Raw genomic sequence first — 18,825 nt, forward strand, 5'->3', positions numbered from 1 at the left:
TGCTCTGCAGAATGCATGGCCACAAATTCCAAAAGAGTGTGCAAGTGTGCAAATGGGATCTGGCTAGTGCAGATTTGACTAAAATTGATGTGCTTTTGTCATTTAGAAAAATTTAGACAGATTATAAACCGCTATTTAGCTGAAAATTTATAAATAAATAAAATGAGACCAGATTTTTGCCCACAATTCACAAATAAAGAACACAGAGTGACATCAATATCTGTTCAAGGCTTGTATGTCTGGCAGCCTTTTAAATAAAAGTAGAACCATATTTCTTCTTTGCTGCATTTTGGCTTGCTTCAACTCCTTAGAAAAATAACAGACTCCTCTGCTGCTTTGTGCTCATCTTTGTTTCACAGCTATGTTTCTACTTTGAGAGTTTTTGCTTCATCTCCTTCCCAGATGAGGAGGTTGATAAAAGCAGTGGACCAAACCATACAACTTGTAGGATATAAGACTAGAGTACAGTGCTGAAAGTTGTTAAGAAGTCACTATAGTTGCAGAAATCCACAGAATCTGCTGATAATTTTGGGCAGAAATTTTACAAGTTGCTTCATACACACCAAATCCTATTCCAAAGCTGCATAAAGACATTATTGAGTGGGACTGAGGTGATGAAAATGTCTAGTGTGAAAGTCAGAATATGCTGTATGATCTTACTTTTCAGTGCAAAATGTATGTTGCAGAAATGCTTTTAAAGGGTTTTGAAAATAAATAAATAGAAACTTACTTTTGTCCTTGATTGCTGTAGTTGTTGTCATAAGATTCGTAGCCTTGATCATCGTAAGCTGTTCCGTAGCCGTCGTCATATTCCTGAAGTAACAGAGACAAAATGTAACCATTAATGAAATTCAGAAATAACAATAAGCTAGGGATGAATTAACTTTAAAAATATGTTGTTAAGTGACTTTGTTCAATGTTATGAACAGACTGAAGAGGCTTACAGAATGTCCTAACGGTATGTGGCGCAAGTAAGCGTTAATGACTAGATCAGCTTGATTGCAGCCTGTGAGCAATGCAGGGCACCGCTGCTTTTCTCCCATCCTCCTGTTTATAGCTTTCTGCTGCTAGCAGGACATGGACGAGGATCGAGGTAAGAGGGAGATGACAAGAAACCAGGAGTGTCGGATGAGATGATTTTCCTTCTTTCTTTCTTTCTTTCTTTCTTAAAGTTTATTTTTTGGGCTTTTACCTTTATTTAGATTGAACAGCTGACGAGAGACAGGAGTATGGGTAGAGAAAGTCAGGGAAGATGTGCACCAAATACTTCTGAGACCAGGTATCAATACCACAACCAATGTGTGGAGGACTCCACCCTCTGTACATGGGTGCCTGCTCTACCAACTGAGCTAGCTGATTCAGCTGATCTAATTAGCTTCTTTACAAAAATATAGATTATATATAGATTAAATATTTTTTACAACAATATACAGTGCTAAACAAATTTATTAGACCATCTGACCATCTTTAAACTGAATTCACCCAAATTTGAGCCGGCTCACTGGGCTTCTCTGAGAAGTTAGAAATGAATCAAGCATAACATTCAACCACTGAAACAAATTTTTCTGTTCAGGAACGCAAGTAAATGACTATAATTTGACATGTTAATCAAGAAATATTAATGTGCTTTACTACTTTTTCAGTTTTTTAGTAAATCAGTAAATTTTAAAATTCATGGATAACAATAATAATTATATTTTAGCATTAAAAATATCATTTTGGTTAAAGAGCTTCTACATATTGGTGTATTAACCATTGCAGAAACATAACAAAGGATTTTGGTAATTACCAATGCTGTTAATTTCGGGCAGCTGTGGCATAAACCTTACTTTGGTTAGGGTTAGGGTGGTCTAATAAATTTGTTATTGTATATTGTTGTAAAAAAAACAAACAAACGTGAGTGTCTTCAGTGCAAAGGGAGGCTGAGTCTAACTGAGCTGAGAGAGTGGTGAGGAAGTAGACTGTCTTATAGCTGTTTTACAATGGACACCCCTGAAAACCTGATGGAACAGTTGTACATTTTGTATATAAGTATGAAACAAAATAAAGTTACTATTTAACTTCTTATAGGAAGTCATTTTTACTAAGAATATGTATTGATAATGCTAAAAGTGGTGGAGTCATTTTTTCTGATGATGGACCTCAAAAACGTATTCAGGCCAAGTATGAACTAAAGTTCTCGTGGTCTTTTAGTGAAGCAGCAAAATTAAAGAAAAAAAAAAAATCCCACATTTCCAAGACATTGCCAAAAAAATCTGTGAAAATTCTTAAAAATTAATTAAAAAAATATCCAAAATGTTTTGGTCAAACTTTATGAAAAGCCTAAAGGATTAAATTCAAATATAACCAAAAATCCCTATTATTTCATGTCAATTCCACCCAAACTTTCCAAACAATTTGCCAAGAATTTACAAAAACATCCCCTAAAATCCCCATGGAAAATGAGAATAATGCCAAAAGATATTCCCTCCCCCCAAACTTCTAATAAAATTTTGGAATATCTACAAACAAATCCCACAATTTCCCATAAAAATACCCCCCCAAAAAATCAGAGAGAACCCTCCAGTACTCCAAAATATACTAACATATATCACAACATTTTTAATGAAAATTCCTGATAATTTTGAAGCATTTCCCCTCATACCTCCATATTCCATGATTTTAATTTCTTTCATGGATCAGTGCTATCTGTTACCCTCTACATCTGTCAGTGGGGTTTGACCAATTTTAACACGAAAAAAAAAGTGTAAAAAGGATACCATTCAGTGTTATATCATTTAAGAAAAATACAGCGTTTTTTTCAGTCCCTGAAAATTTGTGATTTCGGAGATATGAAGTTTTGGCCTGATGTCTGGGAAACGTACATGCAGGGTCTCAAATGCATTTGAAATCTTTTGCTCTGACTTGGGCAAACACAGAGGCCAAATTTAAAGGCTAACAGCTGTCAAAGGCTTGTCAATACAGAGCACCACACTTCTGTTCAGAATAAAAGCGCTACATGTCATTTTTTACAAGGGGAAACTGAATTTCACAGAGCAGAGAATTACATTTTTAATAGAAGCAATGTGGGCCACGAGTGTGTGATGCTGTGCAATGCGACGCAATATCTGACATGCTGTTAGGACACGGCGTTAAAAGACATGCATGAAAATCTGCTATGACCTACATGGTTTGGTAAAACCAAACCACAAAGTTAAAAACATCCGTTTACAACACCAGCAGCTTTCTGAAATTGATTGAAATATCTGTTGTTGATGGATGAAGTTCTTTCACAAAAGTGTGGTATCCTATAAATAATTTGCATCCATCAAATCCTCACAGAGTCGTTCTTTACAGAAACCTTCAATTGTGCACAGATTTAGGTCAAACTGCTTCATCTGCTTCTGTTGGTACAGCAGCCATTAGAGTGGCAATGGCAGCTCTGCCCTTGTCTCTATGTCAACTGACTGACAGTGGGATGTAAAGACTCTCGCTGAGGCAACGTTTCATCACCACCTCAAAGGATGAGCCTTGAACATCTGTTTGTGCTCCAGCAATCTGCCCTGTTCCCCCCTCCTCCTCCGCACTCCACCCAGGCCCCCGCCAAGAGGAACATCAAAGCCAACCAGTGCCGCACCCGTCCTAATTTGGGATAAATGGGACTTATGTTCCACAAAAGGCGTCGACCCCTAGCGACACATCTCTCATCCCCCACATACTTCTTGGCTAATTCCATCTGCCCCTGATTTGCATGCTTGAAATGAATGTAAGATTTAGCACATGAAGAAAATGCTCATCACATCCATATTATTATTAAGGACCTAATTCCTGATTAGAACATGCATTTGCCAAATGACAGCAGTTGAACTGACTCTTTCATCGTAAATCCTCTAGAAATGGAGAAAGTCTAACAGAACGACATATAAACCTCAGAAGAAAAGCCCGGACGTCGCGACTTCTTTGTTTCACTGTAGCATACCAGGTGCTTTTTAAGATTCATCGCACATGCTCAAACCTCTCCTTGGTCATCCCACTGGGTTGCTTTAAGAGATGTTTGTGATTCTTTTGTTGTTTGCATGTATGTGGGAGGTCTGTTGGTTTTTGTGAAGGTCTTTGTCAGTTCCCTTCTATTTGTCTAGAGGTAGCTTGAAGGGAATTCAAGTCCCTCCTGGCATTTGTAATTCAGCAGTTACAAGAGCTTTTGCAAAGTCAAAAATTCCCCAAGCTGATACAAGGACTAAGTTTAGTCAACAACTGTACTTTTGACAATATGAAACCCCCAGAACACTTTTTTTTGAAACAATGCATCAACACTTTTGTCTAAAAGGCTGTGATTATGAGCACTTTATATGCAATTTCCTCTTTACCAAAGGACACACTTAGAAAATCAGTCATCAGGCTTTTTGAGTGTTTTGGGGAAAGAAAATCAACACAACACTGAAATCTGTTAAAAGGACTTTTTTGGTGAGCTATAGAGTACTTATAAAAAGTATTCATCCCCTTGGATATTTTACCCTTTTGTTGATTTTATTTATCAATCATGGTCAATATTATTTGGCTTTTTTGACAAGAAAAGCCAAAGTGAAAACAGATTTCCACAAAATAATGTAAATTAAAAAAAATATTTAATTTAAAATAAAAGACAGCATAAAAAAAATACCCCATTTAAAATGACTGACATTATTCAACAGAGGTCCAGCAAGTTGGTGCTCACAGTCTCAGTTGGTGAAATACAGAACACCTGAGTGCAGTGAATGTGTCTCAGGTGATTGTAGTATAAAGACACCTGTGTCTGGAAGGTCCAGTCACTGGTTAATAATTATTCCTTGCTACCATTACACCATGAAGACAAAAGAACACTCAGAGAAAAGGTAATTGAAAAGTTTGGGGAAATGCTAGACCCAGTCACTAGTTCAAAATAGTTCAGACGTACAACTTGGAGAAAGAAACAAAGATTTTGAGATGGATTGGATATGATGAAAATTTTAAACCAAAGGTTTAAACAATGGGCAAAGAGAGACATAACAATAATTAATGCAATAACTGAAAAAGGAGAAAACAAAAGCTTTCAGACAAACAGGAGTTTTTAAATGTATCTACAGGTTAGAGGTTATTTCAATAAAGAGATCAAGCCAGGTTTACGAGATGAGCTAAACGGGCTGATTGTTGCACTGTGTAATGCATACAGAAACTCGGTCAAAAGAACGATATCAGTGTTTTACCAAAGTATGGTGAGAAGTAGAACAACATCAACTCTTTATATAAGGGACAAATGGGAAAGGCAAATAAAGAGGGAAATAACAGAAGTGGAGTGGTATTACATGTGCCGGACACAGATGAGGACTTCTAGCTCTAGATACTGGAGGGAATTCTGCTGGAGGAATATTGTCAGATTTTCTGTCACCCCTAGTTTGAAGAAAAGATTTCTGCTGGTCTCACAGCCCTGCTGGAGAAAGTGTGGAGAGCAGGATGTTGGTTATACCCATGTTTTCTGGCATTGTATGAAAATAACTACATGTTGGGAAGAAGTAGGGAAAGGAATGAAAGCAATATCAGGATATGAGCTTCCCATGACTTTTGAGGTATTATACCTGGGTAATATAACACAAGAAAACATACTGGCTAAAGACAGAGACTTGGTTGAAACACTTCTTGCGGCATCAAAGAAGGCTATTACAAGGAAATGGTGTAAGGAGGACCCCCCCAATCAGAGAAGCTGGCTGGACATTGTGGAAGAACTACATGATATGGAGAAATTTACATACGCACCCCAAAGCGGGAAAAATGGACCAACTTTAAATCTGTTCACAGAACATGAAAAGAATGGACAACTTTAATTGAGGCTAAATGGACTACTCTTTTCTGACACCAGATGTTGTTTGTATGTTTGTATTTTTTGCTTTTGTTGTTATTGAAAAAAGCAAATGAAATTTAAAAAAAAAAGAAAGAAAAGTATAAATCAGGGAATGGATGAAAAATACTTCACATCACAGACCCTGCATCAAGAAATGGAAGGAATGTGTGACTGGTACATCGGCCTAGATCAGGCCTTCTCACGAACTGAGTGACTGTGAAAGAAGGAGACTAGTGAGAGAGGCCACCAAGACACCTTTGACTACTCTGAAAGAGTTCCAAGCTTCAGCAGCTGAGATGGGAGAGACTCTGTATACAATAAATGTTGCCCTGGTTCTTCACCAGTCAAAGCTTTATGGGAGAGTCAAAGAGAAAGCCTCTATTGAAGAGTTCAGTTCACCAAAAGCCATGTGGGAAATCACTAACACTACAGGATCTATGGTCACAGAAATTCAGTGTTGTTTCTGGGCCTTACCTCATAGGTGCAAAGATTTCTCCAGATTGTTTGAATATTTTGATGATATTACAGAATAGACGGTGAAATCCTTCCACAACTTCCTGGGCTTTTCTTGCCCCTGTCCCAACTATTATGGGAAATGTTGCAGCCATCCAAACAATAAAGCTTATCAGTTTGAACATTAAAAAGCTTGTTTTGTGTTGTTTTCAATCAAATATTGGTTAAAATGATTTGCAAATCACTGTTTTTATTACATTTTACACAACATCCCAACTTTTTTGGAACTGAAAAAGAGAGAGAAAAAGAAAAAGAGCATACTCACTAAAGTTTAGCTTACCAGAACTAGCTTCTTGGTAATTAAAACTCTTCAGTTTTTTTGTTTTTAAAAGCCCCAAAAAGTTTCTTTAACAGGCCAAAATGCATCACTCTTTATGATTATGGTCGTTCAGAGTTAATGCAGTCTGCTGCAGCCTGTTGAATACGTGCTTTCATAACAACAAGAAAACTTGTTTCTGTACTTTGCATTGAACGGTATCTTCCTTTTCAAAGCTATAAGTGAAGCAAACTCTGTGACCACTTTACATTTGACATTTAAAAACAAACTTCTACGACTTTGCTTTCAGTAGCTGTCACTCTTTGATTTTTTTTTCATATTCTCTTGCTTTTCAAACTTTCTTGTACTTTTCTTGCTACTTGCTGTGTTCTGTCTTGATCCTTGCATGTTTATATCATGTTTGATGACCTTTGAAATGTAAGTAGGATTTGATTACGGCTGTGACGCTCATATAGAGTTAATTGCTAGTTTCTTATTTTACATGGTTCAAGCTCAGGGGTAAAGTGAGAAGGATTACTAAACAATAACAGACACCTTTCCTGAGAGCTTCTTATTCTCACACGTCAGTGACAGCCACCAAACACAGAAAGAAAAAAAAAACAAAAAAAAACAGGCACAAGCATCAGGTTACAATTAGCAGAATAAGAAAACAACCCGCTTTTCATTCAAAGCCCCAGCTGAAGTCTTTGAAACGTAAACAGCTTTAACCAAAAGATACCTTCTGAAGAAAGTGTGTGCATTGCCAGAAACATCATCCCATTTGAAATTGAAATAAAGCTTCTGTTGTTGTCAGAAAATGCCTGTTTTCTCACAAAACTCTGGGACGTTTCTATTTCGATCTATTTAAAAGATGTTTCCGATGATACACTAGGTGTTGCCGGCTGGAATAAACAAGCACTGTTATGAATATTAAATGAAGCGCAAGGAAGACAAAAAGTAAAATCATGTAAGCTGTGATTAGAACAGCAGGCTCAATCACAAAATATTTCCCTTGAGTATATGAGCATTGAATGGTCAAAACCTCTTAAAAGGCTTCACTGTACCAAAATATTAAACCTTGATATTATATGATCTAAAATTAGATCAATCTGATTCCTGTTTGGATACAATGTGAACAAGACACCCAGTGACTTTGAATAAATACAGTGGTAAAGTTGCTGATGTGATTTGCAATCCAGACGGTGTCTTCTCCACCTCCTCTGCTCTTTGTCTGTCTGTAGGAGACATAAACATAACTTTTGCATCTTTACAACATGCTAAAAGGACCTGAGAAACATCAGTATCTGCTGATGTGAATCTAAATGGACCACCCCTGCTCTCTCTCTCAAAAAAAAAAAAAAAAGGGGTGATAATATGTAGGCTTTCTAAAAGCCTGGAAACTTCTCAATACCTGAATAATAGATTATAGAGACTGTGTCTGTCCTCCAACCCAGACCCTTCATTATTATTACAAAACACCCCTAAAAAAATCTAGTTAGAATTAAATCTAAAAATACAGTGGCGTACAAAAATCTGACAATGACAAATTAGATACTTGGCATCTAAATATTAGTGAAATATGTGACAGCACATAATAATATTAATTTCCTTTATCCTGCTGAAACCAGGCTGTATCAGGATACCTGTCTTGCATAATCTTCCTGTCTTAAAGAGACATTCCTAGAATGAAAAGATCTGTACTTTAGGTCAAAATGCACTTAAATATTTTATCACATAAAAAAACAAAACATATACAGTCCTGTGCAGAGCTTCAAGGCATGTTTGAGTCAAAAATTGAGGCTGAAGCAGATGTGGCGAGTAAGCCCCCCTGAGGTCATCATTGGACGGGAGGAGGATTGATACAACCCTGGTGGTACTCTCAATGTCCTTGCATATTAGGAGCATAGAAAAATAATCTGTTGAGAAAGCAACATCTGCACCTTAAGAATGGAGTGAGGGGTGGATGTGGAGAGTAAACACAGCTTAGGGTAATGTCTGAGCGGGCACTAGACTTGCCAAAAGCCCCTGGTCGTGCTGTAGATGTCCTGAAGGCCCGAAAACTGCCAGTGGCCTTCAGGCGTATTAGCAGGAATGGGAATACCCAGACGAAAGAATTGCTGTTGAGCTTGACCTTGGCTGCCAAGAAATACACACATATGCATCGACGTGTATTAGCTTGACTTTGCCCCACTTGGCAAATGTGCAGTTTTCTCAAGCACATTAATGATCATGTGCAATACACCAGCACTTTGGTGCTCCAACACTTTCTATCATCCTTGTGAACCTTAACTAAAATGGTCACTTCATTCCTGACCAGTCTTAACAAAAGTCATATAGCCAGTTTCTGTACTGTTATATGTGGCTCTTTGTATAATATTGTTATGTTTATGTTGTTTGGTCTCACTGTGTTGTCTGATTTTATGTTTTATTTTTATTTTCTTTAAGTAACATACAGTACTTGATGTACACTTTTATGTATACCATCAACCTGCTGGGGACTATGGATATTAGCCTCTGGCTAGAATCTGGCACATTATAATGTCCACATTCATTAATGTGCACCCTCCCTTACAATAAATACATAAAGAAACAACAAACTGCCAGTTAGATTTTGACTTACACTACAACAATACTGCATTTAAATGTAAGATTTTACCACACCAGGAAGAGAAAATTTGCAAGTATTAAATAAATTAATTAAGGGTATTTAAAACTGATACGTAAGAACAAATATAATGATGCTGTGCTCATGTGAACAGATTCTTATATCTAACACAGGATTTGTGCCACGGTAACTCAGATATCAGCTTAGCTTTAAATACACACTGATGTAAACACTGCTGTTGTTATTTTTTACAACTCATTACTGTCAAAGAACACCCGGGCACGTCACCTCTTCGCCAGCAGGACTATAAAAGGAAAAGGAACATGTTAACATCACAGTGTCTTGATACGGTGCATCTCGGTTGCAGAATTGTCATTTAATGTAGGGAAACAGCCATAAGAGAGATTTTACTGCCCTCGGGCTCCGGTGCTCCCCTGTTCACGTCAGCAGTGTCAACAAACGCTCACAATAATGTACTCAAAACAGGATTAAAAATAATGATCTGTGTAGGCTGCAGCAGGAGGATTGGTCATGTATGAACTGATGCAGGTACAAGTATCTAGGGTCTTCAGTGGGAACTTCATGACTACTTTTCTCCTTTTGTTATCACACGTCATTGTGGTGAAAAAATAAATAAAAATAATAAATAGCTTTCTATTGTACAAAGAATGTATAGAGTATTTTACACAAACCGAAACCCTTTCTACCTTTTTGTTTTTCTCTCACACCCCCACCTTTCACCACAGCCCCCAGCCTGTCACAGTCTGACACCAGGGCATAGTGTGACAGCCTCTTCCTGTGATTCTTGGAGGAAGCACTAGAGGTAAAGTGCAGCTGGAGTGCACCAGAAAGATGCTCATCTACTGGTTTTCTTCTCCAAGTGAAAACCCAAAATATTGCTGTTTTCATAATGTTGAATGCACTTTCGTGTTTTTGATTCCTTACATCACCTGTGATGTCTTCTCTATTATTTATGCAACTATAAACAACTGTTGCTCAACATTTATCAGCTCATATACAACACCCTCAGTTTCGGCTGCCAGGGTTTTCTTTAGATGTGGTGACTGGGCACAGGCGCACCGTGAAGTAGTGTAAAGGCAGAGCATGGTGAGGTGATGCTGCCACTACAGTGAAGAATATCATGCCGTTACTCTGAATCACTGCTTTGTAACAACCAGCGCTCCCTCTCTAATAATCTCAATGTTGATCAACCATTCACTTCTCTCTCTGTGTCTCTCTGCACTGTTGGATTTGAAAAGAATATTAAACCGAGCTGGTATAAAGTACTCACCCAGTTGAATGTTTTTCCCTTTTATTGACTTTATAAATCAATGAGGGTCAAAATCCTTTGACCAAAAAAAATAAAATGACTTGGCTTAATACAAGATGTGCTGCCATGTTACGTATTTATCATTTAGACCAGACAGAGGTTTGAAAAAACAAAGACACATTTCATTTATACAGTCAAAATGTGTGTCAACATTCTCCAATTGACTTTATTTACTCCTGTTTAGTAGAAACCCATTTAAGGCCTACGTTTTGATTTAAAGAAAATGTTATCTCCCCATGCAGAATGTGTTCACTCCTGTATAGAGACCATTACAGTCAGCTTCAACTGATCTGTACATTATTGTTGTTAAACTTTATTTAGAGGAAAACAATACAAGCACTTCACATAATGAATGACATTTATCAACTTTTTGTATTTTATATTATATTTTCAACATGACATAAACTTTCACAATTTGATTGATCCATATCATACAGTTTTTATTATCACCTACTTCATGGTGAAAAAAAAAGTGTATTATGAGTGTTTTATCAGTCACAATGACAGAAAACTGCACTGCAAGGCAGTGAGCGACCATCAGGAGCAATTGGGCTTCTCTGTCCTGCTGGAGGACATGTTGGCATGTGGACAGGAGGAGCTGGGGATAGAGCTGCAAACCAGAATTCTTTTCTACAGCCTGTCCAGAGGCTGTCCAAATGGCCAAGTATAGGATTTTATCTGTCATTTGATTCTTAGAGGTGCTGATTCATTAAAAATGCTGAAAATGCACAACTTACATATATCAGTATTAGAACATCTCACACAAGGCACGGGGCAAACAGAAGATCATGTAAAAGTAAAGTAATAGAAAAGATGATGGCAATTTGGGATCTTGACTGAATATTTGAAAATTCTTGTACAAAAATCAGACTACATGGTTGTTAAAATAGTCTGGGGACATTATAATTCATATAATCACTTCAGAATTAAATAAGAAGGCAAATGTGGAAAAAGGCAAACCATGTTTGGTGATGTTTTTCTCTTTTAAAAAAATATCGAGTCAAAAGCTTCCATCTGTGCTTTACCTGTATCAGCAGGTATCACAATTTCTATCATCCACTTCCCTCTGGGCATTGTCTACATGCTACTGCACTATAGTTTTAAGGACGACAACCATGGAGAGATATTCTGCCGTAACACTACATTCACAGCCTGGCTTTTCATGTCATAGTGAGCAGTTCTGTGCTGTTAAACACAAAGCAGTATGTCTGATGCAGTCCATATACAGAGTTAGGCTGGCAACACACGAGACAGTTAAAGTTCTGTTAGTGTGTGCCGTGCTGTGCTGGTCATCTCGTTGCACACCACACAATATAAGAACAAATATAAGAACAAAACTGTCATTTTCTGTCATTATGTCTGTAGGCTTAAACTGGGAGTAGCACAACTCCAATTCCAAAAAAGCTTGGGTCCATAAACAACATCAAACCATTTCATGAAAGGTATTTGCTAATTCTAAATTTGATGGCAGCAACACATCTAAAAAAGTAGGGACAGGGCAACAAAAGGCTGGAAAAGTAAGCAGTACTAATGAAAAACAACTGGAGAAGCACTTTGTAATGATTTAGGCTGTGGCATATCTGCATCAAAAAACTGTGAAAACATTTAGGAAAAATGTTTCACAACATAAAATTGCTAAGACTTTGAATATCCCACAGGACATAGTATCATCAAAAGATTCAGAGAATCTGGAGAAGGCCAAAGGTCAGTTTTGGATATTCGTGATCTCCAAGCCCTCAGGCAGCACTGCATTAAAAACAGGCATGATTCTGTACTGGAAAGCCCACTGCATGGGCTCAGGGACACTTCCAGACATGTCATATTCTCTGTGCCAAAGCTCATTAAAAATGGACTGAGGCAAAATAGAAAACTGTTCTGTGGTCAGATGAATCAAACAGAAGCTGACACATCTGGAAAGTCACTATCAATGCTGAAAATAGAGGTTTAGAGCAGCATATGCTCCCATCCAGACAATGCCTCTTTAAAAAAAGGTCTTGCACATTTCAGCAAGATTATACTAAACCATATACTGCATCCATCACAACAGCATGGAGGGAGCTGAACTGGCCTGCCTGCCATCCAGACCTTTCACCAATAGGAGACATTTGGCACATCATAAATTTCAAACATCCCAGAAAGAAGACACAGGACTGCTGAGCAGCTGGAATCCTACATCAGACAAGAATGGGACAACATTCATCTCCTAAAACAGGCACTAACAGACTGTTGTTAAAAGAGGAGGGGATGCTACCCAATAAGGAACAAGGCCCTGTCCCTATTTTTATGAGATGTGTTGCTGCCCTCAAATTTACAGTATTTTTCATGAAATGGTAAAATATCTCAGCTTCAGCATCTGATATGCTGTATATGATTTAGTGTGAATAAAATATGGGTTTTTGAGCTTTGAAAATCATGCTTTCTGTTTCTATTTGCATTTTACAGCACCCCTAGCTTTTTTGGAATTGGGTTTGGAAAATAAGCGTAGTGTCACCACACAGTTAAGGAGTATTTTGACAAATAATTGCACCAAGCCCTTACTTGGGTCACACCCCCCTGACCACTGGAAGGGCAAATGAGGTCCGAAATCAGGCCAGAACGGTCTAATATGGAGCCAGCCTGAGCAGAGTAGGTACTAGATGCCCTGATTAGTTTTCAGCACAAGCCATTTGTCATTAGTGTTAACAGAGTCCTCCACTGGTCTGAATGGTGACTCCATCTAGGTGCCGTCCACTCACATTGGACAGCACTAGCTGGTATAAGGACCACATTAAAGTTTAACAATGGCATGTTATTGCCATTTATTAGAGCAGCTCCTCTATAATTGAGTTACAAGTGAGCTGAGAGCAGAAACATGCCTGGTTTATAAATCAAGTTGACACATTTCAAATGATTCCTTTCTTCAGAGCCTGACACACGGAAAAACACGCTTAAAATGGAAAGCAGTGACGATAGTGTGATTGAAGCCATTGTTACATCTGATGTGTTTTAAATTGATATACCATTTACTCAAAATATCTAGGAGAGCACAATAGGATGACAATTCTGCATCGGCACAGTGTTTCCATCACTAAACAGGATTAGTGTGACAGTGAGAGGTTGGAGGGGGGAGGAGAGACAGAGAGTGGAGAGAGTGAGAGCAGCCCCTAAGTGAGTCTTTCATTTGTATGCCAGCGGATGGCTGAGAGGCGTGTTGTTAAAAGATAAGGACCGGCCTCAGAGGCCACTGAAGACTAACAGAGGGCCTGGCACTGCATGTTACGACAGCGGTATCACAGCCGCTCCACTGTGCTCTACAATACCACTGAAACAGATAGGATGCCGCTGACACCCAGAGCAGGCTTTTCAGCCACTGGATTTGTTCCCTGCACTAAATCCAAATGACTTTAATGACACATTGTCCTCACATTATGAACTTTGGAGAGAACTGCACATGCTGCAAGGTCTGCGCTAAGACCCAAAAGGTGTCAGATATGCAAACAACAGAGCGAGAAAAATTAAGCAAATCAAAAGAAGATGTAAAGCCGTGTTCTCAGGCGGCTTGACTAGGATACCATCTGTTCAAAGATAAATGTGGCGCCTCCGCACAGCTGTGCCACACATTGCTCTTAACTTTTTAACTATAAAAGCAAAATAACACCCCATGTTATTGCTGTAAGAAAAACAATAACCAAGCATCTGTAACCCCCGGTCATTCGTCTTGGTCTTAAAATTTCCCAAAGCTGGGTGTCATTTATTCATCTCCTCCTGACAGCATATTCCAGAAAGCTGAAAAGGCTGGAATTTACAGAAACTTTTCTGCTGCAAGGTTAGAAATACAACTCAAGCGATCAGATTGAGGATGCCAAAAAAGTTGGACCATGCATCAAGTTGAAGTATCACTACCCTGTGCTACACTTGACAAATGTCTTACTTTCTGTACTGTTATTTCTTCACCACCTTTGCTTTCTTATCCTTTTTCCTTTGTTTGTAGTGAAAATTTTATATCAAGTCCATCCACTGTTGTCATACAGGTATTGTCAGGAAAACTCATCCCGTTACAAAGGTTAGCCATCCTGGCATACAGATTACCTTTGACATGGATTGTAATATTAAAACTAAGGTGTTTTCACTTATCCTGTGCAGTGGGGTCAAAGATCTCTCAAAGCTCTCCTTTAAAGAGGCTGAGTCCCCCCTGGACAGCTCGCCAGTTTCTCACTAGGCTAACATATGGACAATGCTCCACAAACCTGAGGGTATCACAGACTCATCAGACACAACATGCCTTTGAATTGCAGAAAGCAGAAAAAAATGAACTGTGCAAAACATGCCAGTGCCAGTGTCTTTCAGGTGCCTTTAACTGGTAAGAAAACATAATGTGGGTGGAATGTATGCAATGCAAGGAAAGGGTTGTGTTAAGACTCTTAACTGGTAAACCCTTGGTGTTTTGGTATAAAATAATTAAGACAATCAGCTTTATCAACCATTCAAAAGATAAAACTAAAAAATGTGGATGAGCCTCAATGTGGTGCAGTGCTTTTCAAATGCCAGAGTGCAGTCTTTTATGTGAACAGGGCTGGCTTGGGTTAGATCCCCAGTTTTTTCTCATCTCTCTGATGCAGAGCACAGTCAGTATGTGTGTGATATGCAACTTGAAGCCTTATCATCAGCAGAGATCCTTTGGCAGCAGAAACAAAGGGAGCATGTCCACATTATGAGAGATTATGTAGTTCTGAAGGTACAGAGCAACTTCCCAGAATTTTAAATGCAAAGATGTATTAACATGTAACAGAACAATTGAGCCATTATAGAGAAGTGAGGTCGACAACATGATCATTAACAAACATCAAGATGTTACGTCTGGATTTAAGGCTCTTTATTTACTAATCAAATATAGTGTTTGACACTGTTATACATATGTGCAGGAATGCATGTGCAAAATGACACACTGATTTCCAATTATCTCTGGTTAAAAGTATTTGCACTTTGATGAGCTGCAGTTGTTTTCTCAAGAAACTATTCTTTTACTTTTAATTGTATTTTTACTGTCTTTGCATTATTAATTATTTGGGGGGAGGGAAGGGGGTAACGTGTTGCTGCCACAATGACAACCAAAACAGGAGCCTCTAACCATTTTCTGCTCATATATAAACAGAAGTTGTAGATTTTAGTACTAAATATTACCAACTGTGCAAAAAAGTAATGTGTATCCCCATGGATTGAATTGCTGGATAAGAAGACAGATTTGAGGTAAATGTGCCTATTTTGTTATCTGGATAATCAGTAATCAGTCATTTTTACACATTTATCATAACAGTGTAAATGATGGCATTAATGTTAAAATTCATGTGGGAGGTGAAAGATAGACATTGAAAGAATAGAATTCAAAGAATTGTTTATTTATTTTGCTGTCCCTCACAAGAAGATTTCTTTTTTGGAAGGAATTTTAAATTTTTCTGGTGACGCAACCCTCAAGCTTAAACCTACACTCTCAGTTTACACTATATGGACAAAAGTATTTGGCCATGCCTGTTTATTACTGAATTCAGGTGTTTCAATCAGACCTGTTGCCACAGGTGTGTAAAATCAAGCACGTAGACATACAGACTCGATTTTTTTGCAATAAGACAGTTTGCCAAATGTCATCTCTACTGGATATTCCACAATCAACTGTAAGTTATATTAAAAAGTTGAAGAGTTTAGGTACAGCGGCAACTTAGGCACGAAATGGAAGATCCCATACAGTCACAGAATGGGGTCAACAATGGCATTGTGCGTAAAAGTTGACAAAGGTCTGCTGATTCCATAGCTAAGAAGTTCTAATCTTCTACTGGCACTGATGTAAGTACAACAACTGTGCGGCGGGAGCTTCATGAATGGATTTCTTTAGCTAAGCAGCTGCATGCAAGCCTCACATCATCAAGTTCAATGCCAAGCTTCAGATGGAATGGTGTAGAATGCACCGACACTGGACTGTGGAGCAGTGGAAACATGTTCAGTAGAGTGACCAATCACACCTCTCTGTTTGGCAGTCAGATGGGTGAGTCTGGGTGTGGCGGATGCCAGGAGAACGTTACCTTCCTGACTGCATTGTGTCAACTGTGAAGATTGGTGAAGGAAGGATAATGGTATGAGGCTGTTTTTAGGCTTTGGGTGAGGCCTCTTATATCTCCTGTGAAGGCCAATCTTAAAACTTCAGAAAGCCAAGACATTTTGGACAATGCTGTGCTTCCAACTCTGTAGCAACAGTTTTACATGGTTTGATGAGTTCTTTGTTCTTTCTTTCTTCTTCAGTTTAGGAGGATGGAAGTTGTCGGCCCGGAGCAGACATAAAATCATTTATCAACTGTAATACGACTTATGTTGTCTATCATCTTCAGTGCCCATGTGGATTTTTCTTTGTGGGAAGAACAAAAAGACAACTTAAAAAAAGAATTGCTGAACATAAGTACGCTATCCGGATTGGAAATGAAGTCTATCCCATGGCCAAACATTACAAGCAGCATCATGGGTGCAATCCAGATTCTCTTAAAGCCATTGGCATAGAGGCCATAGAAATGTCCAGAAGAGGAGGAGATAAACTGAAGAAACTATTACAAAGAGAGACTTATTGGATTTTCAGCTAAAGGCTACAACTAGTCCAGGACTAAATGAGGAGCTGGACTACATCCCATATCTGTAGGTCATTTTTCCCCCTCACTAGATATGAAAATTAGCAAAAGAATGGCAGAGCTCTGTGGATCATTATCTGCTGATTGTGTAACTATTGTTCTTGCTCTGAGTTTGCTTTGTTGGAGTGCACCAATTAAGAGTGCACATCCACTTTTCTCACTGCACCTGAGAAGCAGTTGACTGACTGTAAGGCAGCTGCCACAGCCTTGAAAATCTGTGAACAGTCACTTGTTTTTAAATGCCCTGATGAAGACTTTGTGTGTTGAAATGCGTAGGCGCTTTAGCCCATTTATTAAAGGCTTTTTAACTTTTTCAACACAGTGTGCCTTAGTTTTTTCTGGTTATGACTCTTCTTACCCACAACAGAATACGAGTCTGACCTCCCCCCCGTTCCTGACATCATGAACTTTTCCTTGAGACCTAAGAGCACCTGTGTTTGATATTTACAAATACGTGACAGCAGCACTCCTAAGCCATCTTGGCTTTTTTATCAATCATTTTTTGGAATATTTTGGTCCAGTCTGAGGTGATAGGCTGACACATTAACCCGTGTCATTGAAAATAAAGCCCAAAATAACATGCTATTTCTAAAATACAGCTTCTTGGTTAGTGTTTCTGAATTAAAAAAAATGTTCATTGATAAATGTTTATGTTTCGTGGGAATTCCCGATGTCTCATTGTTGTAAGAGATTAAAGATTTATACTTTTCCCAGCAGAAACTACTGGTTTTGTCTGATGTGAGTATGTGTCTTTATCTTTATAACTGTATCTGAAATATTTTCTTCATCATTTCTCGCAATTTAGATAAAACTGACTGCAAGGACGGCGCCATAGACATGATTCAATTAACAATGGTTGGCTCTCAGCGGGGCTGGACAAGCAGAGAAGTGCCTGAGGGGAAGAGGTTTCTAAATGCTCAGCAAGGACCCACAAGGCTCAAGAAAGATTACTGTGTCTGGAGGATTTTACATAAACAGGAGCAGCGGACATGTATTGCACATTTCTTGGTCTTATCACCTTAAGGAATAAAGCATCTGAACACAAACACGTACTGTAGCAAGAAAATACAGGCTTTAGATTAAGCATGGACGGGAAGCCTGGGACTTTGATTAGCCGCTGTGGGTTATATATTGGCAATGTTGTAACAGCACACAAAAGATGACATGCAGCCTCATTTCTAAATGAGAATTACATCCTGTTTAACTCTTCCCCGATGGGATTAGCAGCAGGTAGGATGGAGATCACAATGTACTCGATGAATTACATGAAATGAGATTTGGCTGCAGTCATTTAAGCCATCGAAGACTGATGGGGCTGCCAAGACTGGATCACAGGATAATAACATTGCTGTCATTTAGTTTGGAAACAATTGAATTTGGAGTCGTTTTTACACTGCTTTCAATACAAGATTTAACATGAGTGGATTGTGTAAACCAAAAAAAAACACAAAACATCCAGGCAAAGATAATGTACACCCATGCGTCTTTGTGACAAAATCACTGAGAGGTAACCCTCGGTCTGGTGCTGTTTTTCAAAACAAGAGAGGGGAAGAAATCGCCTCCAGCTGAACAAATGTTTTGGCCCATGGCGATGTCGTGCAGAAAAACGAGCACGATGGGAACACCATATGAGTGAATACG

General features: G+C 38.5%; 1 protein-coding gene across 1 annotated transcript in view; it reads right to left on the reverse strand.

Annotated features, from left to right (window-relative positions):
- Positions 1–18,825, reverse strand: part of khdrbs3 (KH domain containing, RNA binding, signal transduction associated 3) — a 216,739-nt gene that overhangs the window by 36,711 nt on the left and 161,203 nt on the right. Inside the window, exon 7 of the mRNA XM_041809643.1 lies at positions 731–813. Coding sequence (XP_041665577.1) covers positions 731–813 — 83 coding nt within the window. The remainder of the gene's footprint in view (positions 1–730; positions 814–18,825) is intronic.

This window comes from Cheilinus undulatus, linkage group 16, assembly GCF_018320785.1.
Source record: "Cheilinus undulatus linkage group 16, ASM1832078v1, whole genome shotgun sequence".
In the NCBI taxonomy this organism is placed as follows: Eukaryota; Metazoa; Chordata; class Actinopteri; order Labriformes; family Labridae; genus Cheilinus; species Cheilinus undulatus.